The following is a 22,484-nucleotide window of genomic DNA, read 5'->3' on the forward strand; positions in this document are numbered from 1 at the left end:
TGAAAACCTGATTTTATCATTTTTATCGGCAGCATAGTAACTACCACAATCTGTCTTCCACTGACTGCTGCTGAACACAGTCACCGTCAAGAGCGCCAAGCAGGAACGAACCATTTCATGCAGATCCAGAGGGAATTCAGTGTAAATATGGATGCGTGTTTTTTGGTCTGGCAGGGAGGGGTAACATTTAATTTTTACTGCCAAAAACAATAATAAAAATAAAACACATTAACAGTAATTGACAGGGCCTCGTTTTTTTTCTATTTCTGTAAAAAGTATAAATATACTTTTTTGGAGGGCCCCCTGTCGGCCTAAGGCCCTTGGAATTGTCCTAACTTTTCCCCCATATACGGCGCCCCTGTCGCTAACCATTATAAAACAAGTGAATGACGAGGTTATTCATAACGATCTTTAAACAGCTGCCAGCCTGTGTCGGTTCTTACAGCCCTGAATTTGTTGGAACATGTGGGTCAAGTCCCGGCAGAACCTCAAACCGGCATGAATCAGGAATCGTTTGCTGAAATCCCCACAGCTTACACAGACGGTCTGACACAAATTTAAAAATGTTTTAAAGTGAGCTTTCCCGTATGGTACAAGTGGAGTTTACAAAATATCTACGGTTTCCAGGTAGGATTGCCTACATTTAACTACAGCGCAAATTTTGACAGCAAATTTTTAATTAGTCTTTTGACGTAATTTGTTTCAGTCGACTAATAATGAATGTCAATCGACTACAAAAACAAGAATTTAGTGGGCAAAATTATATGTAAACTGCATAGTGCTGAAACGATTAATCAAATTAATTATCAAAATAATAGTCAACTAATTCAGCAATTGGTTACTGATTACCTGGAGCATGCAGACTCAATTAAGACCATTTGCTGAAATTAAGCTAAAATTATACCAAAAAAATATGCATTTTGCGCTTAAGCTGAAAAACCTTAGCAATTTTAGCTTCAAAATCTGTAGAGTACAAGTTTTCTTATTTAAAAAATTAATTTAATTAATTGCTTATTTACAACTTTCAACGTATTTCTAATGTGAAAAATTTGCACAATTTATTTATTTTTTGCTTGGTTGTGAGAATAATAGATATAATAATCGATTACTAAAATAATTATCGTTAGTTGTGGCCCTGAAAATGTAAATACTTTTTCACCAATTCATTTGAATGATCAACACAAAATGATTTTTTTTTTTTAGCCATTTATGGCATAATGTTATTTTCTGATTATGCAACGAACAGCTTCCCATGTCCCTGCTGAAGAAAAGCCTTGCCACAACATGATGCTGCCACCGCCATGCTTCACTGAGTGGATTGTGCGTTCGGAGTGGTTTGCATCGTTTCCTTTCTCTTTCTCACGGAGCCAGAAAAAGGAAGTGAGCCTTACGCTTGGTTGTTTGTTTTTGCAAAATTTTATTCAGCCTGCATCTAAATGCTGCTATTTTTACCGCTTCCCAGTAGATTACAAAAATATCTTTTTTTTAATTTCATTTCCCAGCATAGTCCATCAGAGGTCTGTAAGACTCAGGTCAGATTCTAATTCTGGGCAGACATCCTCATCATCAAGGAGTTCATCGTCGCCGTCGTCCTCCACGTCTGATTTCGGAGAAGTGAAGTCGCTCTGTGTGGACTTGGCTCTCCGGGGTTTCGGTCGTCGTGGAGCTGGCAGAGACGAAAAAAAGAAGCTGTTAATTTGTGAATGAAAGTCACTTCTTATCCCTGTTTATGTCATCGGGTTGTAAAGCATTCAAACATTTCTTTTTTCTTTTTTACCTCCCCTTCTAACAACTGTTTACTATTATCCAGCTCTCTCTGTGTGTGTATGTGTGTGAATGCAAATAATTCTGATTTATCAGTCCCAAATTGCTGTGGGAAACATTTCCAGCACAGATTGTAATCTCTTCCGGGAACATTACAGGAAGTCTCAGGGGTTAGCAGCACACGGCCCACGCAGACACACGCGGAGAATTAAACGATCCCAGAAAGGACCGCTTGACAGGAAATTATCGCTTACCAGCTTCATCCGCACACGGAGGAACACAGCGGGGCTTTTAACGTATTCCTTTGCTACCGCACATCATTTAGTGTGGATTTTTCAGTTCTGGTCAAATATTAAAGGTCTGATATATCTGATTTTCTCAGGCCTTTAAATACTTCAAAGGACAGTTAGCCTGAGAAAACGTTTCCTTCCTGAACTTTAAAGTGGCAAACATGATGCCAAAAATAATTTTATTAACAAAAACGAATACAAAATTGGCAGGCAAAGCCTTTTGTTTCACTTTGCGAGTCAAATCCGACGGCATCAGTCGGAGAGGCCGAGCCAGGTGTACGGGGGAGGCATGACAGTAAACTACAGGTCCCAACTTGCTTTAAAAAACAAACAAAACAAAAAATCTGGCTCACTGTAACCATTTGGTCGAACTGTTCTGCTGTTTGTGAGAACAGGTTTATGAGCTTGTCTCAGATAATGCTTTGGGACGCTCAACTGTACGTTTCACCAGAGGACACCAGGTGCATTTCCACATGTTCCTCAAGTTGAAACCACAAACCTCAACGTGTTTGACTGGGATTTTATTTGACGCAAAGCAGTGACAGTAATGTAGAAAGAAAAGGATACGTGGTGTGCAAAAGCTACGCCCTGACAAAATTCCAGCGAAATTAATTACTTTCAGTTGTTAACGATTCAGAAAAAAAAGGGTCTTTCTGTGGTTAATTTGATCTCGGTGTAAAGCCTGCTCACTCTGTCTTGCCTACTTAGCAACTCAAGTATTGATAATTTAATTAAAACTTTGCACATTTTGCTCAATGTTTTCCGGTTCTGGCATGTGAGTCAATTGTTCTTGCACTTAAGTTATAACTTTAATCCCTCTTACCTGTAAAATATGAATCATAACAGGTATTAGCAGCATCATTTAGTCAAACTAAACTCCCCTTTTTAAGCCAGACTTTGTTTAATACTTTTAATTAAAAAAAGATTAGTAAAACATTTTACAAACGTCTCCTCCCACTTCACAATTATTAGAATTGCTCATTCCTATAAAATCCCAACAACTGAAGTCAAAAACATGGAAAGCAGTGTGAATGGTTTTCTGTAAATCCCTACCGGACTCTTTGTCCTCCAGCCAGGACAGATCATCAGAGCTGATCTCCGAGAGACTTGGGGTCGGGCTGAAATCCTCCGAATCTGAATCCGCCTCATCAGCTGTGAGTCCTTTGCTGTGGCTCCGAGGGGCCGGGAGCGGCGGGTCCCCTAGAAAGCGAACGATAACTGCGGTTTCAGGCCCGCCGGGCTGGGGGACAAAGAACCAGAGAAGAGGAGCGGGACAAACCTGATGTGAGCTGTTGCGGTGGAGACGCTAACGCTTGTCCTTGGTGAAAGAGACTCCGCACTTCCCTCTTCAGTTCTGACACAGCTGCTCTGTAGGAGATACGACGCGATTTGTGACGCAAAATAAAAAGACGAAAAACTTTGCTTTTTTTTCCACACTTTTTCTGCATTTTGATGCAGTTTGTGACAGACAAAAGCAATCCTAAGTTTCACCATATCAGCTTCAGACTGCTGCATCCTAAATACACAAAGAAGCCTTACCGCAGATCCTTCCTTCCAGCAGCTGTCAGGCCTTAAAACCATCACTGCTCCCAGCAAAATCAATTAAATGTTTACAACCATGCAGGCATTTGCACAATTTGCTCTGGTGTTATAAATTCTTAATAATATTTCCGCTGTGACTGCACGTCTGTTCTGCTGCATTGATATGCTGTATTGTAAATAGTCTACATCTTTTATTTTTTTTAATGTTCAATACGCATCATGCACATTTTTGAAAAAGTGATCCGACTCAGCCGCACATCCCTTGGACCAAGAACTGCACATTATTTTCTGTTGTAGTCTTGAACAATATTACAATAATAATAATTATTATTGTTAATCCTGTTTCTTACATATTACTTTTAACACTTTAAGGAATTTTTTATCTGAACTTTTCTAACTGTTGCACTCGTTACACCACAATTTCCCCTTTGTGGGACAATAAGCGGCATTTCCATTCTATTCTATTGAATTAGTGTAAAAATGAAAACACACACTCCCTCGTACCTCATCTGATGCACTTCTTGCTGAGTGAGCGAATAGCGGCAGAGTGTCCTCATCAGATCGCAGCTGTGTGTTCTGCAGCTGCCTGTCAGCTCCGCCAGTGTCTGAGCAACAAAACAACCGTTGAGGATCAGAGACGACACAAACAACGAGCCTCAAGCAGACAGAGAGCTGCGTGTGTGTGTGTGTGTGTGTGTGCGTGTGTGTGTGTGTTTACCTTGCGGCTGTGTTCACATTGTCTTCTTGTCTCCCTCGCCTCTGTCTGCTGGAGCTGCATGTCCTCCTCCTGTCTCCCTTTCAGACGAGGAAGGCAGAGGAAACATAAGGAGCGCTTTTCCTGTCTGCGACCGAATCAATGAATCAGAGTCGAGCTGCTGTTGTGTCTGGGACTCACTCATTTGTGTTTTCAACGCGTCCAGCTCTCTCCGCAGGCGTTCCAGCTCTCTCCGCAGGCGTTCCAGCTCATCCCGACCGAGCCTGGAGCCGAAGCTGAAGAAACAGACAGAAAGCATGTCACGGCACTGACAGGCAAAATAAATAAAACAACAAAAGAAAAACTTTCGTATTGTTGCTCTCATGTGATCCGTTGAGGCGGCGGCTGCAGGGGTTTCGCACCTCTCCTTCAGGTCGCCTCGCAAGTTGTTTCCCCTCGCAAGGCTGCTGAGCTCACGGCCAACCTCTCTCCTCCACTGCTCTATCCTTCGCTCCACCTCTGAACTCAGGTCTGCCCTTTCTCTGTCCTTCTTCCTGAGCTCCCCACGAAGACTCCGCACCTCCTCTGCAACAGCCAGTGATGGGGTTAAATCAGAACAAAGACCAAATTTAGTTAATAGTGGCAACAGTTGGGCACCACGTGCTAATTAGGCGGTACTGTCATGTCATGGTTATGTGGCTTTTTGTGAATACATACTAAGTATCTTTGCACAGTAAAAGAAGCTGCTGTTGCTGCAAAAATCACAGAAAAAAGAGGCCCACGTTTCTTTTTCTGCCAGCTACACGTGCTGTGTGTGTGTTTAGAGTCTGTTCTCAGTGACAGAACATAAAACACTCATCATCTATAACCCGCTTGTCATTGGGCGAGAGGTGGGGAGCAGGGAGGAGAAACACACACACAGTTATACCTAAAAAGCAATTTGGAATAACCGATTAGCCCCAGCAGTTACATTTTTGACTTTAGTCAACTTTAACAAAATTGTGCTTTAGAAATGATGATATAGTTTAACACATTAAGATGTCTCTCTCTGTGGTTCTACCTCTGGTATAGATGGGAAGTGATCAGTAAAACCTTAACAAATGAAGAAGAAGAACTTCCTTTCAAAAGTATAAACACCCCTTTTCTCAATCATTTTTACATTTGGGGTTTCCAGTTGTGAAAGGTTCCATATAGATACACTCCAGTTACTATTGTAATTCTTATATTGCTTCAGGAGTGACGTCTAACAACTTCACGTTTTCAACTTCTGCTTAATAAGGTGAGTCATTGCAAGTCGTATGAACAAGAAGACGATGGCATCTTGTAGGAGATTCGGGGCGGGGGGAGAAGTTGTAGATGCAGAAGTGAGATACCTTGCAGAGTATGGATGTGGTACTGCTGAGACTGCTTCTCCCTCTCCAGGTCATTGAGTTTCACTGAGAAGGACTCGATCAGCTGGAAAGCAAGAGCAGGAAAAACAAAGGCCAGGAATTTTGTTTTGAGACGGAAAAAGACAAAAAAAACAAATCTGATGTTACTTTTCACACAGGTTCAGATTTCTTCGGATGGTTTTGTTACAGCACAAAAACGTCATAGTTTGAAAACGGCTGGTTGTATTTAATCAGGTAATATTGAAATTAGTTGAATGATCTGAAACATTTAAGTGCGCCAAAACAAACACGAGTAGAAGAAAAGCCACACTTTCAGATTCTTGCTATCAAGAACATTGAAAACCACTCATTCGTTTTGTTTCCAGCTCACAATGCCGAGCGACTTTGTGTTGGTCAATCGGACAAACCCCCCCCCCCCCAAAAAAAAACAAACACCTGAGGTTTGTGTTTGTAACAGGACGAAACGGACTCACACACCTGACTCTGTATCTGGAGCTGCGACTGAATGGCAGCGAGGTCAGCCCACTGCACACCCGAACGGAGCGATGAGGGAGGCCTGTAGTTGGGGCGCGCTGTGCAGAAAGAAGCAGGAGGGTCCCAGTGTGAACTTAATCCACTCCCCTTCACTGCAAATGCGAAGCAAAGGTAAAACAAAGTCATCTGAAATGATTTAACTACAGTTTGAATAAAAGGAAGCTAAGCAAGCAGGCGGGAACTTCCCTTTTCAAACTGGAATAAATCAACCTGCCTTCTGCTCCTTTAGGGAATTTCCCAGCAGAGGTCAGTCTTTCCTGTTGACACACAACAACTATTCAGAAATGCAAGGGGGGACAACAAAACTCTCACTTGATTTTCATGGACGTCGCCTCGAGGAGCCAAGAGCCATTTTAAAACTAAGTTGGTTTGGAGGATTTGAAGCGGCTCTACTGCCACCTGCTGTTTTTTGCCACTAAAATTGTAAATTAGAAGTCGAGTTAAACTTGTCTAATGCACATTTCATTCGACAAATGGAGACTCGATGTGCTAGGAAAGAAAAGTAGAATAAAAACCGTAAAAACATAAATTGAAGGAAATGAAGATAGTTAAATAATAATAAGAAAAATATGCCTAACTAAAATTCTTCACTTTATTTCGAGTTCACTTTAAAGACTAAAAGGCTAGAAATTGACCTGAAGTCTTGTGAAAGAGAATTTCAGAGGACAGGAGCATAATGACTGGAAAAACAAGAGCAGATCTAGAGTTTATTCTGGGTATAATGAGAAAATGTTTTTTGGAAGACCTCAAAGTCAAAACAAATAAACGGTACGAATCCGTTTTTCTAAGTCAGGTTGTGATAGATGGGATCTGACTTTGGATCTGATTCTAGGGTGATAAAATTCAGACCTTGGATGTGTTTCATAAAATTAAGGTCACGATCCGAAGTGACACTCAGGCTTTTAACATGCTCACAAGTTAAACCAACAAAGGATTCAGATGGGGTTTTTTTCAGATTATCCAGGTCTCAGTTTTCTCCTCAACATTCAACAAGATTGTTTACAAGGTTACAGTTGTAATCATAAACATATATGCACAGCTGTGTGTCATCAAAACCAAGAATGTCCGTGTGGGAAACTGTGAGCAACATAATCTTTCTTGGATTCAAAGTTACCAAAAAAAACCAAAAAAAATGTTGTACCAGTAAAAGACAACCAATTGAGAACAAAAGCATTTAAAGTGAGCTGATGTTCAAGGCGCCAAAAGGGTACAAAACGATCAACAGTATCGAAAGCGGCACTAAGATCAAGAAAAATTCAATTAAAAATTCTAACGATGATCAAAACTAATTTTCAAGTTATTCTATTGTAACCAGGGCTCTTTTTGTGACGTGGTTGGTTCTAAACCCAGACTTATACGTATCAATCAAGTTGTTTTGGATTAAATATATGTAAGTAGATGATTATAAACATTCTTTTCAAGAAAATGGAAGATTAGGAATTGGTCTGCAATCATCCAGGAGAAGTGTGTGCTCGTCCTCAACAGTGGCGTTACAATAGCCGGACTGAGAGCAGAAGCAAAACTTCCGCTGGGAGTCAACAAAACCAAAGGAATACTCTGCACTGATTAAAAAGTAATGGATAGTCCTTGAATGTACTCACCCTCATCTTAGCGACGCTGCCGTCGGCTACAGACAGGATGGAGTTCAACTGACTGTCCCAGTTCATATCCTGAGATCGAAGCAGAAAGTCAAACATCACATGTGATTAGTCAAATTGATCATTGGTCAGTATCCGTAAGGTTTTTCTAGCAAACATAGTAGTGGAGCTACAGTAGTGGAGTAACCTGAGACCCAATTTGTAGCAGCTCTGTGATGCAACAGCTGAGTTAGGCTTTCTGACACTGTAAGGAGGATTATGTTGCAAAAGCTTTTGCAACTTAAAGTTGAAATCCAAGATCCTGGATATTCAAGTTGTCTAATAATGTGATAGACTTCGCAGAAATATTTACTGGGTCATGGTTAAATAAAGTTTTAAAACACAATTTCAGTGTTACTTTTATTCCTTGGAATTAAACTCTTACTCCAACAACCAGAAAAGGCTTTACAAGCAGAGATTCACAAACAAATCTCAAATAAATTAGTTGTAATGAATTAGCTCTGTAGAAACAGGCGTTTATTTTGAATGTGACTGTAGTGTATGCATAACAAACGTCACGGTATGTAATTATTGATCAATCAGATACATTTTAACTACATTTTACTGCCTTATAAAGACAATAAGTTGGAGGCTCATTTATTTCACAGCGGTTGGAAAGTAACGGCAGCTCGCTCTCCGCTTTAAATGGGGTCTGAAATCTGCTACAACATTGTAGCACACGTATCTTAACATAACACATTTAATAGAAATACATAAAAACAGGTAAGACGGAATACAATGACATATTATAGCCTCTATCTTTTATTTATTTTTCTATTTTTACCTCAACTGGGGATCCAACTCTTAGCTATGGGGTTCGGTAATCCGCTCCCCGCTGTAATTATTCGCTACGTGAGCAACATGAGGATAAAAGTCAAAGTAGTGGTATGGCAGAGCAGTTAGTCTAACTACAAATCTACAGAACAGACACAAAGCAGTATTGAGACACTTAATCCTTCCTCTCTTTCGGCAAGTCACCACTCAGAATAAATGAACTCCCAGCTTCACTCTTCTTCGTTTTTCTTACTACAGTGTAATTTCGAGCTGTGTACCGCCACCTACTGTACCGGAGTATGAAAGACAGACACATAAAATACCAATACCTGTAAAATGTAGTCCAGTTCTGACTAGAAATGTTGCTTCCTTTATGTGTTTTCTGTGTTCCGTTTAAATGTGTGTCATGGGTACTTACTAAACACACACCCATATGTATTTTTCCCACTTTCTGCTGATCCATTCGTTTTTCAGATGAATATTGTGGAGAATTGAATCAAAATGGCGATTGCCTATCCTAGAATTAAAATGATATATTATCTATTGTCCTGCAAGATCAATTCATTATATTCTGCATACACATAAAACCACTGCTAAAAAATGAATAAACAAAACAAGAGGCTTCTCTTTCACATTTGCTGAAAAGAATCTTGATGATCCCCCAAACTTGAGTAAAACAAACAAAGAGAAAAACTTTTGGGGAGGTGATGTAAAAACTTACAGAGCATGTCAACAGTTAAACATAGAGCTGGTAGTGTAATGAGCTGGAACTGGTTTGCTCCTTCAAGTAAATTTGACAGTTTTCTTCATTTTATTGATCCATGAATTCTCCTGTCTATCCTGGTGGAGAAGGTCCAACCATCAGTTTCTAACTTTAAGCTCAAACACACTTGGATTGTGCAGCATAATGACTAGAAAGATAGCAGCAAATGAGCCACTTAATGGCTAAAATAAATAAATAAACAAATAAAAAGAAGAACAACAAAAAACAACCACACAAAGATTTTGGAGTTTGCTAGTCAAAATCCAGACTTAAATCTGATTGAGATGCTATAGCTTAACTTTAAACAGGTGCTCCATGCTCTGAATCATCCACTGTGGCCAAATTAAAACAATTTTCCAAAGAGCAGGCCAAAACTCCTCCACAGTGATGCACTCATCCCAGCTTTCTGTGCTGTTCATTTTATCTTCCTCTGATATTGAAATGTTTTGTATCCAAAGGATTTCACAGCTCATTAACTGTATGTGAGTCTTCACATACAGTTAGTGAAACAGGTCTGTTCCACCATTCTTTATTTACATTTGTTTTCTTAGGTTATAATAAGTTTATTTTTCACCCTTCATTATGGTTTACCTACCTCAAACATACTACTACAGTGATGTCATGCATTGTTTCACCCACATGAGGGCGCCCTTGCCTTGTCCAGACTGTTCGGACAGTCTGCTTGTATTAGACATATCTGCATGCCACCAGACTGAAAGACATCAAAAAGGAGGATGGATTGAACTTGTAAAACATTCATCTAGTCATACCGACCATATAACGTTTTTACGCTGGAGTCACATTCACTCAAGCACAAGCAGAACTTCTCGCACCTTAATTTACCAATACTTAGGCGGGTTGGGGCCTTGCTCATGGGCAGATCCACATGTTTCAAAAGAGGAAGCTGAAATAGAACGTACAACTTTCCTTTTACAAGATGGTGAGAGAAGGAATGGATATAAAATGTTTTTAAACATATTTTTGTTACACACGTCATGACCTCTGCTCAGTATATATATATATTTTTTTTTACAACTATTAGAGTCAGAACCTTTTCTTGGTCAAAGAAACCTTCTTACTTACATTTATGCTGTAATATAATAACAACTGACAGTGACAACTAAAAATCACAATAAAAAGCAAGGTGCTTCAATTTAGTACTATAACAGGCTCCTTAGGAGGAGCTGTCACGGTTGTGCTGTAGAAAACGGGTCCTTATATACAATTGAATATTTACATCAAATATACCAGTAACAGTATTGTTAAAAAATATGCAGGAACATGCATGCTTTACAGTGTTATTTACAAAAATGTAAAAGGTGTATGGGGATATTCAATAGTAACGAAAACATACACAATCTAAATAATATGTATTTGTAATGGATATTAGGCAATAAACATTAAATGTATGCATGAGTTATGTGCTTAATGGAGCTCACAAACTGGTTCACTAATCATGAGCTTCAAAAACTAGGAGCAGTAATGTTTGTGTTTTATGAAGTGCACAGTGTAGTTGAGCCCTTCAGTGGACATGCATTGGCTATTGAGCAAAGCTTAATGAACCTCCAGAAAGAGGCTCATTCTTCAAAATAACTGTCATTTGTTCGTAACTTATCAGAAAAGACAAAAAAATCTCATTGATGTTAGTCTCGGTGTTTGCTTTGATTCTTGATTTAGGAATGTTCAATGATCTGCACGTAGATATAAATAATGTTGCATACATAAAGAGAGGTATATGTTTAAGGACAAACCAGATAACTGTAGAAATAATTAAGAAAACACTTTAAAAGAATAAATGTTTGTGCTTAACAGGAGAGTTACTCATTCCCTCTTGGACTAGACATGCAAAAAATACAATAGATCAAATCATGTCTTTGCAGCTGATAAACTTATTTTCCCTCCACATTGTCCCAAAGAAATTGGCAGTGACACATTATATAAATTGTTAGAGGATGTAATGGCAATGTCTAACCTTGTATAGTTGAGCACCTATTTATTCTTTTTCACTGGAAAATCATAGCTGTTTCCAACTGTTTAACCTACTGGTCAATTAGAGAATAATCATAACTCATATTACAGCTGTGCGTCATTACATTTCACACACACACACACACATACATATATTTTTATCAGTAGGTATCCGAATCTTCACTATGCTTCGAATGCAGAATTTCCCACAGTTCTTGAATGCAGCAAAAAAGCTCCTGGTGACGGAGAAGCGGTTGGGAGGGAGCTGCCAGCATCGTCTCATACCGTCGGTGGACAGAAAGGTGTGGAAATGACAGTCCTCTGAGCTTTCCTCAGATAACATACTGCCACTGCGTAGTTTTGACGATGTTGTCACAATAAGACTGTTTACATAATCGGGTCGTTGCGTGTGTGCGCCCGTGTCCGGTTACATTGCAATATTAGTTAGCTTTGCGTTAGCATAGCCGCTTGCTTAGTGTGGTTTTTCTGCTGTGGCAGGGCTAGCGACAGCAGGCTAAACGTTAGCTTTCCGGTCGGCGTTTCCATGTCATCTTTAAAGCCCAGATACGAATTAAAGCAACGAAAATTAAACAGTCAGACGGGCTCATGTGGAGAGTACAGTAGTGAAATGTGAGTATCTGTAGCGGGAATTCAATAAGTGAACGCTTCTCTCCCCTTTGCCCGTTTGACAGCTCCGTGTCCGCGGAGATATGGAGACGCCGGGGAGAATAGCAACCACACCGGACGCTCTGGACTTCACGGTGGAAAACGTAGAGAAGGTGAGTCTAAACATGTCAACAGCTTGTCTAACAATTATTATGCTGGTAGTTTAAAAAACTACTGTTTTGAGGTGTCTCATCTTTAAAATGGAACTTTATTTCTAATGTAACCACATAATAATAGATCATTTTTAAAAATGTATTTAGCAATTTAATTAGTAATGTACGGATTATATGGAATTAAAGTGATCAGCTCATGTCCTTGCAATACACAGTGGTTCTCTGGGTCTTGTGTTTTTCTTGTGAGTCACTAGGTATAGTGGTGTGTGTGTGTGTGTTTGCACGGCCCTGTTAAGTGCCAGGTTGCTGTGATGGATTACCCTTCTGGGCGGCCAATGTCTTGGACATACCAAGGAATGATGGGAGGGAGAGAGGGAGGGAGAGAGATGCTCAGTGGAGGAGTAGGATTGATGGAGGAAGATAAAGGTGAGGAAGGTGCCAGCAGAGGAACAGGAGGGGGCTTGAGGAAATTGGTGATGCGACAGAACTGATTAAAGGCAGATCAGAGGGAGCGATGCACATTCCTGCAGGGGAAATGATTTAGCATCTGGTTTCAGGTGTGATAGCTGCATGGGATTTTGCATTTTATTCTGATTTATTTCTTTTGAAAATGAGAGCACAGAGCATGTCTGGTAACCTTGAGTAAAACGGCCATGGAGTTTAGCAAAAAACAAACAAACAGAAATGCCTAAAATTATATTATAATTTTATATTTTTATTATTTTTTTCCCTCTAAAACTAAAGCGATGTAGCAAAATTATTGTAATGATAATAATATTTTATGGAACGTTTTATGTATTTCCAGGCTCTGTAATTATTACAAGTAAGAAAATATTGCATTTTTGTATTTTCTGACAGTTTAGTCTGTCTTCACCTTTACCTTGCCAACTGTGAGTATGAGACAGCTTCACCTTCGTAAGAGTCATGGGACTGCTATTGCTATGTTTAGTTTTCACATCATGACTCCATGTTTTTCACACACAAAAACATTTACAAAGTGCCACATTTGTCTTTGTATTAGCAAGAGAAAAGTGTACTAGCTTTCGCTGTTCTGGGTGACAAGCAGTGCGTTGTGTGCTCCATGTGGCCGGAGAAAATGAGTTCACTGACATCCGTTTGAAAAGACTTTAAACCATATGACAAAAATGTTTTGATATTGCAACTTTTCAAACCCTTGGTATATATTGACAATCACAAATGTCGCATTTGTCTCTATTTGAATGCACTTTATTCAAATAAAATAGAGACTTGGCAAAAGCATTGAATTAACATAACAGGCAGTGTCAGCAACAGGATTGCATTTTTACACATAGTATTCAAGGTTTCCCCCAGTGTATCATAAACCTGGCGGGCCACCAGGCTTTACTTGTGCCCCCACCAGGCTAAACATTGCTTATTTATGCAAGTTTTTTTTTTTTTATGTTTGCATTTTTTTAAGACTTTATAGTTGGTGTTCAAGATATTAATGTTCAAATCTTCTAGCAACACATAATTATCAAGTGATATTTTCAAATTTCCTGTCAACTTTAAACATTTTTTTAACTCAAAAACAATCTCAGCACCATGAATGAAAGAGTATAGCTTGGTTATAACAAACATTTATATCGGCTTCACAAATAAGAAAATACAACATAAATGGCTGCAACCAAGCAGGGAGTACTGAACTGTGTGCCTCATCTGCTTTGCATCTTAAAATCTGTCATTTCCTGGATTTTGATAAACCTCAGTGGGGCAATCAGAATAAAACAACCCAACGTGCATTTTTTCACCTGAATTAGGACCGCTTTTTGAGTCCTTCTAGAATTTAATTACAAAATTCATTAGATTTATTTTTATGCATAAGGAAACCTGCAACACACTTTTTTTTTTTTTAGATGTTATTGCTCTTAAGAACAATTGGAATAGCCTCTCTACATCACTAATCGAATGACGTTAAAACAAAATTGCAAAAAAAAAAAAAACAAACAAAGGGGCTCTTTTGAGGATTTTTCTTTTTACACTGGTTCATTGTTGTTGTTTCTTTTTTAATACTTAGAGTAAAATATATTTTTAAAACTGAATAGAATCGGTGTCCACTGTTGCAGTGTTGTCTGCATGGTGCCGGAGATGATGGTCCCCGGCCCAGAGTTTGCCTGCGTCCAACAGAAAACTCTTTGTTTGGTTTTTTGTCCTTTAAAACAAAGTCACACATTGTTGGTATCTCTGTGCATAAAGAACTGGGCTGTGTGCTGGCTTACATTTGTCACTGTACTAAAATGTGTTGCAGAGGAAATATAGAGGTCATCCTGGGCCGTAATGCGCTATGGGGATTTTATAATTCGGTCCTGAGGGAGTTTCTGTACAGTTCAGCATAATGCTCGGTCTGACCTGTCCGTCATCTTGCTCAGGGGTGATTGGTCATTGAGTCACTGTGTGTCGCATTGCAATTGTCTCCAATCCGTCACAGCAAGCTTTAAAAATGAGCCACTATTAGTATCAGCGTCCATTCAGGACTGATCGGACTTTCTACTTTTTACTCCTCTGCTGTTCAGAGTCAGTAGTGGAGCGTTTAACCTCCGTCTTGGAACTAAATTTGATGTTGGCAGCTTTTTGAAAGTCTCATAGTCAAAGCGAGGGACACACAGGCTGCTCTTGTAATACTAGCCACACTAACCTTGCTAATCGTTAATATAAGATGCTAAGTACAGCTTTAAATGTGGCCTCCATAGGCATTTTGTCTCTGTGATACATAGCAGCTCTTTGCCTTTGCTCCTAATATAAATAAATAATGAGCACTTATGGCGGGAAGTCTGGAAAAAAAAACGTGAATACGGCTTTAATATCTTATAAGATGGTTCCTAAAGAGAAATTAAAGTCAACTGAAATGTTTTTCAGAAGACCAGAGCTTTGCAAATATCAGTATATCCAGATTGAACACCTGACTTGGGCTGCTTCATACAGTTATGTAGTGCAAGTTGTTTATTCCTTTGTTTTATGTCAGACCTGGGAATAATTTTTAGGTGGGGGGGCAGGTAGTGATTATTCTCTCCATCTGTCCATTCAGCTGAGCTTTAGAAATAAGAGTGATATGAGGCATTTGTTTTGCTCTTGGGCTCAGATCTCATCACTATTGGCAACATCATGCTACTCTTAATTTTTTCTATGTCCGTGTGCTGTCAACAAACACCCACGCACATCTTAAGACAAATAATTCCTTCTTTTATTAATGAAGAAATGCTTACAGGCCTTCGATTCACACAGATAAACCACAAAGTCGCCTTTTCGTCACAGTGATGGCCTGAAGAGGGAAACTCCTAAAGGCTGGATGAGTGGAAAACTCTCTGATGACCTGTTATCGTGTCAGGAAACCTCTTCTGAATGTTTGGATGTAAACAATAGCTTTATTGATTTTATATTGTAAAAACAAATCTATCTTCTTTTCCTTTTTTAGAGTCATTTGGTGTCTGTGTAAATTTGTATTAGAATAATTAGTTGACACAAAAACAGTTCATTATGTCCCTCCTCCTGCATACATCGTTATTCTCCATCGTTTACGGTGTTTTTTGAAAATGCGCCGCTATTATACTACCAATTTCAGTCATATTGTTACAGGTATTATATTGTTGTATGTAGTAAAAGAGACATTTTCCAGGAAATCATCTACTAAACAGGACCATAAAATTTTAATCGTGACCCATCAGAACTTCATAATCCAATCAAAAAAAAATCTTCTGTGTCCCGTACCTACTTGGTAGCAGGTTGCTTCAGCAACTATGTTAATTGGAAACTCAATTAAGGACGCTATTAACATTTTCCAGATGGTTTTGAATATGTTTTATGTGATGCTCTTTGACATGTAAATATCATTAGGTGGCCTTCTTTGAGGTATTTTTGCTTGTCTTCTTGATCAATGATCAATTAGAACAAAAAGGCTTCTTAAGGACCTTTATAGTTACAATACATTAAATAACCATTTAATAATCTAACACATACCAATGTCCCTGAGATTTTATTAAAAATCTTTGTGATGTTTAACTGTAAGCGATATTTTAGATGCTATATTTTTAATTTATCTGGAAATGTTTTCCTCATTATTTAAAAAAAAATCAGAATCATCTAATGTCAGTGTCAGGTCAGAGCTTTACACTGGTGGAAAGAACAGGATAATAAGTCACATTAATGTTTGATATGTCTGGCGGTGGTTTTTATTTTTTTGTAAGATTAAAGGAGTGAACTAACCAACCCGTGTTGTGTCTTTGGTTCTCGATAATGACCCTCAGAAGGGCGCGCTGAGCTGTTTGAGATTAGATTCGGAGGGGTCTGCGGTCACAGAGTGGACTGCAGTAATGATTTGCTGCGTCTTTTAACTGAAATAATCACATCTTCATTTAGAGAAAGGCCAGAGTGGAGATGGATGCCTGTTCAAAGGGCGCTGTGATGACCATCCATTCAAAGACACAGCAGAAACTACCACAAATTTTATTTTTAGCTCAATTGTACCATTTTGTTTACATTAATCCCTATTATCTCCTGGGAAAGTACATCAAAGCCAAGTTTATATATGGGTGAGGTTTTATTCTTTAAAGGGCACAAAATGGAGGTAGTTTTTTTTTTTCCTTTTGGAGCACAGAGACCCTGTCAGCCATGAATAAGTTAAAGCTGCAGGCATATTATAAATGCTGCACCTGCTCTCTACTATATATGGGTACCTACAGTGTGTCTCCGTTTCCATCCTTACAGATACAAGTGATACCAGGCTCTCTGCAGAAATTCAGCTTATTAACACCCAGTTTGACTTGCTCATAGCCTTGCACAGTAAGGGGAGACAGATGATGCCAGTATAGGATGATGGCAGACTGAGCGATTGCTACCTGATACTCTGCTTCCAGTCGGCATTGACGTTGGTTTGATGTTCCTCTTTGCAGCTGCAAAATGTTTTTGTCTGACTATTCTTGTTTGACAAAGAATAATTTTTAGTTTGTTATTGTGTGTTTTTTTTTCTTTTTCTTTTTTGCAAGATGTTTGATATTGAATGCCAGAGGGCTGGGATGAAATTGAATGCAGAGTGTTGGCTTTAGGGTGGCAGCTGGATGGATGAAATGGAGATCGAAAGATTGTTGGTGGAGGATTTGATGTGACAAGGCTGCAGGGGTAAAAATTCAAGATCAGAAGCTCACAGCATGGATTCCCCCCCCCCGCCCCCCCATGTTCTCTGTAAGGCACTTTACTCTGGCTGCCAGAGGTTTTAGTTCACTGGCCGTGTGTATTTGTGTAAGTGTGTTTGACAAAATGTGAGAGAGAAGCCGACATTTTTCAAAATCATTATTCCATCGTTGCCAGAATTAGAAATCTTCTGTCTAATTAATGCCGATTAATCATCTTCTTTACATCCGTCTCGCACTTGCTTCTCTTTCATACATTTTTCTTCGCCTCTCCCCTTCCTTTGTCTTCGTTGCACTCAAGTGCTCAAATAACTCGAAGCTGTGCTTTAAAGAGGGCTGTTTTCAGTTCGTTGCATTCTACTCCGCTCAGGTTTTTGGGGTAATGTGTGTGCTGTGTGTTTGTGCGAGCTCTACTCCAAAGTAATCTCTCTCTCCGACAGTCAGGAGTAAGGCGGACTGTTTTTTTTTCCTGTTCTTTTTCTTTTGTTTTGTCTTTGTTAGCTGGCTTATTTTCCCAGACACCCGTTTTCACCGTGTTAAGCGTAGGCATGGTACCGTATCTGATTCTCATTGGTTGATCACCTTGAGGAATAATATTACGGTTTTATTGGCATTAACACAGACATTTTAAACATGATCTAATTTCCTCTATTTTAATTAGAAAACTGACAATTACTTCTGCAACTGCTAAAATAATTGTCACAATTTTGTGTTAATCACTTATTTGATATTTTAATACACAGACTTCAGCAAAAAACAGAATAAAACACATGCAAATATTTTTGAGGAACTTAATGTGCAGAATAGTATCTCTCTTTCTGTTCTGCTCCTCAGAATCAAACGAGTTTAATGAGCTGATACGAGCTGGTTAATTAGTCAGGCTATCTCAGAGGTAGCTACCCTGCAGTGACTGTTTTTTTTTTTTTTTTTTTTTAAACATTTGTGTAGCCCTACTATTAAGCAGTCATTCTGATTTTTATGTTGATTTTTGTTAAAATAAAAGCAGTTAGATTCCTTTCTACGAGTTATTTTACATGTCATGATTCACTGAAACTAGTTATCAAAGTTTGAGCATCTTATAAATGTCCATCCATACTTCAAGCTGTAGGACCTGCATAATTTCAGCAGTTTTGAATCTGTTACTCAGTAAATTCTTGGTATGCCATTAACTGGCCTCTGTTGTGTGTTTTCAGACATTTGTTACAATAACTTAAGGATGATTCAACTCCATACCATACCATCAATGCTTTTTAAAGCATTGATGGTATGGATTCATCTAATTGCTGTGTTATTTTCTTTTTTAAAAAAAAATTATTTCTTTTTTATTTCTAGGCTCTCCATCAGTTATATTATGATCCAAATATAGAAAACAAGAATCTGGCCCAGAAATGGCTGATGCAAGCTCAAGTTTCACCTCAGGCCTGGCAGTTCTGCTGGGCCCTACTAAGCCCGGATAAGGTACATGATCCTCAAAAACTCAATAATAACAACAATCTTACATAAAAGGAGTTGAAAGCTTTTGTTAACTTCTACATGTTTTCTCTCACAGGTGCCTGAGATTCAGTACTTTGGGGCCAGCGCGCTTCACACCAAAATCTCCAGGTACTGGTCGGACATCCCCACAGACCAGTACGAGTCCCTGAAGAGCCAGTTGTTCTCCCAGATAGCCTGCTTCTCCTCCGGCTCCAAGATGGTTCTCACCCGGCTGTGCGTGGCGCTGGCCTCCTTGGCGCTCAACACGATGCCCGAGGCCTGGCCCGGCGCCGTGGCGGAAATGGTCCGGGTGTTTCAGGAGGAGGGGGGCGGGGTGGACGGCCGGGCACGCTGCCTGGCTTTACTGGAGCTGCTCACTGTGCTGCCCGAGGAGTTCCAGACCAGCCGCCTGCCGCAGTACCGAAAGGGACAGGTAAGGTCTGCCCGGGCCGGGCCAGCTCCCGCCGTTTGCTGTTGATGGTTTGCTGAATTATTGCTGCTTTCCAGACCTCTGTGTTCGCAAAAACCAAAACTAAATAAACTCTGTATTTACTGTTATGAACACAAATTTTAGATTTTATTTTAGGTGGAAAAGTAACATATTTGACTTAAAAAAAGGCAGCACAGCCATATATATCACTATTTATTGTACACACACATGTATATTAGAACTAATGATTAATCAGATTTTCCTTTATGACTCAACTGTTGTAGTAATTGTCAACTAATTTAGTAATTGAATAATCATTAACCAGAGTATACAGATGCTTAAAAATTGCCATTCATTGAAAGAAAAACATATTCAGAGCATTAAGCCAAAACTGTACAAAAAATATATACATTTTGCATTGAATATGAAAGCACCTTTGTCTGTAAATATGTTTACATAAAACTCCTGTGGCATAGTTTTAGCTTCAACCAGATCAAATCCACTATAGGATTAGGAAAGAAAATGTTTGTCTAATTTAAAAAAAGGAATTTAATTATTTGTTTATTTTCATATTTTAAGGCATTTCTGACGTTGTATAAAATAACCTTAAGTGGTTTAATGAAAAATATGTAAAATGTGCATTTTACAATAATCGATTTTTAAAGTAATCATTTGTTGTAGAGGTAATGTATATATTGCAGGTTACTGTACTTAATGCAGTTCACAAAATAATGTCTGAAAAAAAAACAAGGTAATCTCAATAATGTTTAATTTAAAACATCAAACTTGTATCACAAAGTGATATATTTCAAGCTTTTATTTTTGTTTATTTTGATGATTTCTGCCCAGTGGCAATGAAAACCTAAAATACAGCATCTCAGAAAAGCAGAATATTGCCAAGGACCAAAAAATCAGTTTTAAAACAGAAATATCAGGTTATGGCCTAAAAACAATCATGAGGAAGACTCTTGACTTGACATCTCAGCTGCATGTTAAAGAAGCATGTGAGCTTGCCTGGTAAGGGAAGATTCAGTGGAAGGAAAAAGTGCAGCCAAAATAGGTGCACCAGCAACAGGATTACAACCAAGTATTGAGAGCTTACACTGTGCAGTACATGGACATGGCTTTCTGTTTGCTGATATTTCAATATGAAAATCTTTTTTATTCATCTTATGTACCGGTAATCCGATCTTCTCAGAAACTGAATTGTGCTAGACTCATCAAACTTAGCAGACATGAACACTTGAAACGTATCGTAATTTGAAAAATCTGGAACATCTCCAAAACATGAGCGACATGAAGTGATGCTCGGTCTGTCCTTTGCTGCACGTCCAGGTCCGGGGAGCCCTGGGCCGGGAGTGGGGGTCAGTCTGCCCCTTACTGCAACAACTGCTGCGGCGGGCCGATAGCCCCGGGGCGGTTAAAGCCCGCGTGCTGCGCTGCCTGTCGTCTTGGGTGCTGCTGGACGTGCCCCTCAACGAGAGCGAAGGACTTGTGCACGACTGCTTCAGCGCCCTGTCCGACCCGGAGCTCTTCGACACGGCAGTAGAGGCTATAGTCAACGCCATTTCTCAGCCCGACTCCCAAAGGTTCGCTTGTCGTTTCACTGCCTATTTTCACTGAATATTGTGGTCGTGAGAAGAGAAATTACACGTGAGTTAATGCTGGAGTAGAATGAAGACACAATGTGTGGAGGACAAAAAAAAAATAAAATAAAAATAAAAATTGTCTGTGTCGGTACTGGAAGGCACCAGGGAGCGATGCATGGATGAAAGGAAGAAAGGGACTGGTACAGGGCAAGCTCACAGCCGAGAGGAGGAAAGCAGCATTTCTCGGTTGGATGGTGTTACTATGGTTACAGATCTGGGGGAGAGATGTCATCATGCCCTGGTTGATTCAGACATGGCAGGCACCCATTACCCCTCCCCTAGAGACAGAGCGGGAGGGGGGGACTGAGCTAAGAGAAAAGGAGAGGAAGCTGTGTGAAGGCGGAAGACTGGGGGAAGGTGTGAAGCTGCCCAGGAATATACGGTTTTATTTTCTGCGCCTCAGACCGGGGTGCTGCTTCTGGCCGATGCTGCTGCTGGCAGGTCACTTTGAACACAATGGCATCTTGTCAAACAGATGGTTCGGCACATTGATGCCTTTTAAGTTGCGGCCAGAATGCAGAATGACTGTCGTTGCTCTTTCGACATGGTGAAAGTTGTCAACTCTTCTTGCACAGCAGTACAGTATGGAGCATCCATGATTAATGGTAACAGATTAATGTATTGAATGAGTTGCAGGACTTTTTTCCCCCCTGTCATCTTTACAGAGGAAGTAAAAGCTCATCGTCTTCCATCCTCCATACTCCTGGCCTTGTGTTTTATTTTCTCTCCCCGTTTGGCCGCTTCTCTCTACTCTTTCCCTCTCATCTCTCACCATCAGTGCTAAGCCCTCCTTCCTGTCTCTTGTTCTCTTTCTCTGTTTAAACACATTACAGTCAACTCATTTGGGGGAACGCTATTGGTCCAGCTGCATCCTGTTGCCAGGCAACCCATTTCCCCTGTCTCAGAGCGTTGCGGTAATTGCAGAGGGGAACAGAGGGACAAAGGGAAAGGGGGTGGGAGGGAGAAGGAGGCATTAAAGGAGGAGTCTGTGTAAAACAGCTGGACGGAAGCAAGAAAAGGAGATGATGAGTTAGCGGAGATGCATCTGCAGCAGACGGTCTCAGAGGAAGCTCTTGAATGTCATCAGTTTCTTTCTTTTTCTTTTTCTTTTTTTTTTTTTTTTGAGCTGGAATGGATAAATGCAAAAAGATCCGTTCTGGGCTTTTCATTGTTCCCCAATACACACCAAGCTCTCCTTCTCCTGCACTGAGAGTGCATGACCTCCATCTGAAAGGCACCTTATTAAAAATAAATGATCTTTTGAGTGTGTAAATGCACACGCACACACGCACAATCACTGTCAGTGAAGATAAGAGCTATTCCTGGCAACGCTCCTAAAGTTGGTCAAACAGAGCATAGTCCAGTCGTTACACAAGTTTGACTTACTTTATTTATTTTTATCTTGACCACATTTCAGCAGAGGTTCATTCATCCTGCACTGCTGATTTGAGAATTTGCTTTATATGACACGGCCATATGAAAGACTTCTCAGCTCATAAAAGGTCTGGAGGGAAATTAGTGAACTTAACGTGTGAGGAACATTTTCAAATACTTAAAATTTCTTTTTCTGTTTTATCACATTTTTTTCCCTCTAAAGTGTGTTACCAGTTACTCTTTAATAAACAGCTTAGCCTTTGTTCAATGACAATTTTCTG

General features: G+C 39.7%; 2 protein-coding genes across 2 annotated transcripts in view; one reads left to right on the plus strand and one right to left on the minus strand.

Moving 5' to 3' along the window:
- Positions 1-1,397: 1,397 nt before the first annotated feature.
- On the minus strand, positions 1,398-8,879 carry LOC106920730 (uncharacterized). The gene is made up of 12 exons (XM_014991926.2): positions 8,637-8,879; positions 7,817-7,885; positions 6,430-6,472; positions 6,159-6,307; positions 5,664-5,745; positions 4,713-4,875; positions 4,492-4,586; positions 4,315-4,391; positions 4,101-4,201; positions 3,334-3,422; positions 3,108-3,254; positions 1,398-1,666 (listed from the first exon to the last, which is right to left on the minus strand). Exons 2-12 carry the CDS (start codon positions 7,880-7,882, stop codon positions 1,512-1,514), a joined length of 1,167 nt encoding a protein of 388 aa, XP_014847412.2. The 5' UTR covers positions 7,883-7,885; positions 8,637-8,879; the 3' UTR covers positions 1,398-1,511.
- A 2,663-nt stretch (positions 8,880-11,542) lies between these two features.
- The window catches only part of LOC106920696 (importin-13), a 29,899-nt gene continuing 18,957 nt past the window's right edge, over positions 11,543-22,484 (plus strand). Inside the window, exons 1-5 of the mRNA XM_014991866.2 lie at positions 11,543-11,659; positions 12,050-12,136; positions 18,610-18,735; positions 18,827-19,183; positions 20,516-20,769. Of these exons, the coding sequence (XP_014847352.2) occupies positions 11,543-11,659; positions 12,050-12,136; positions 18,610-18,735; positions 18,827-19,183; positions 20,516-20,769 (941 nt within the window). The remainder of the gene's footprint in view (positions 11,660-12,049; positions 12,137-18,609; positions 18,736-18,826; positions 19,184-20,515; positions 20,770-22,484) is intronic.

This window comes from Poecilia mexicana, unplaced genomic scaffold (genome assembly GCF_051168715.1).
Source record: "Poecilia mexicana isolate PSO_F unplaced genomic scaffold, ASM5116871v1 scaffold_4, whole genome shotgun sequence".
In the NCBI taxonomy this organism is placed as follows: Eukaryota; Metazoa; Chordata; class Actinopteri; order Cyprinodontiformes; family Poeciliidae; genus Poecilia; species Poecilia mexicana.

Excerpts from the sequence above, each read along its gene's own strand:
- LOC106920730 (XM_014991926.2), bottom strand. The coding sequence starts at position 7,882 with ATGAACTGGGACAGTCAGTTGAACTCCATCCTGTCTGTAGCCGACGGC. Across the intron at positions 3,255-3,333 it reads ACCGCAACAGCTCACATCAG|GGGACCCGCCGCTCCCGGCC; the intron begins GTTTGTCCCGCT and ends TTCGCTTTCTAG. Across the intron at positions 1,667-3,107 it reads GCTGGAGGACAAAGAGTCCG|CTCCACGACGACCGAAACCC; the intron begins GTAGGGATTTAC and ends CGTCTCTGCCAG.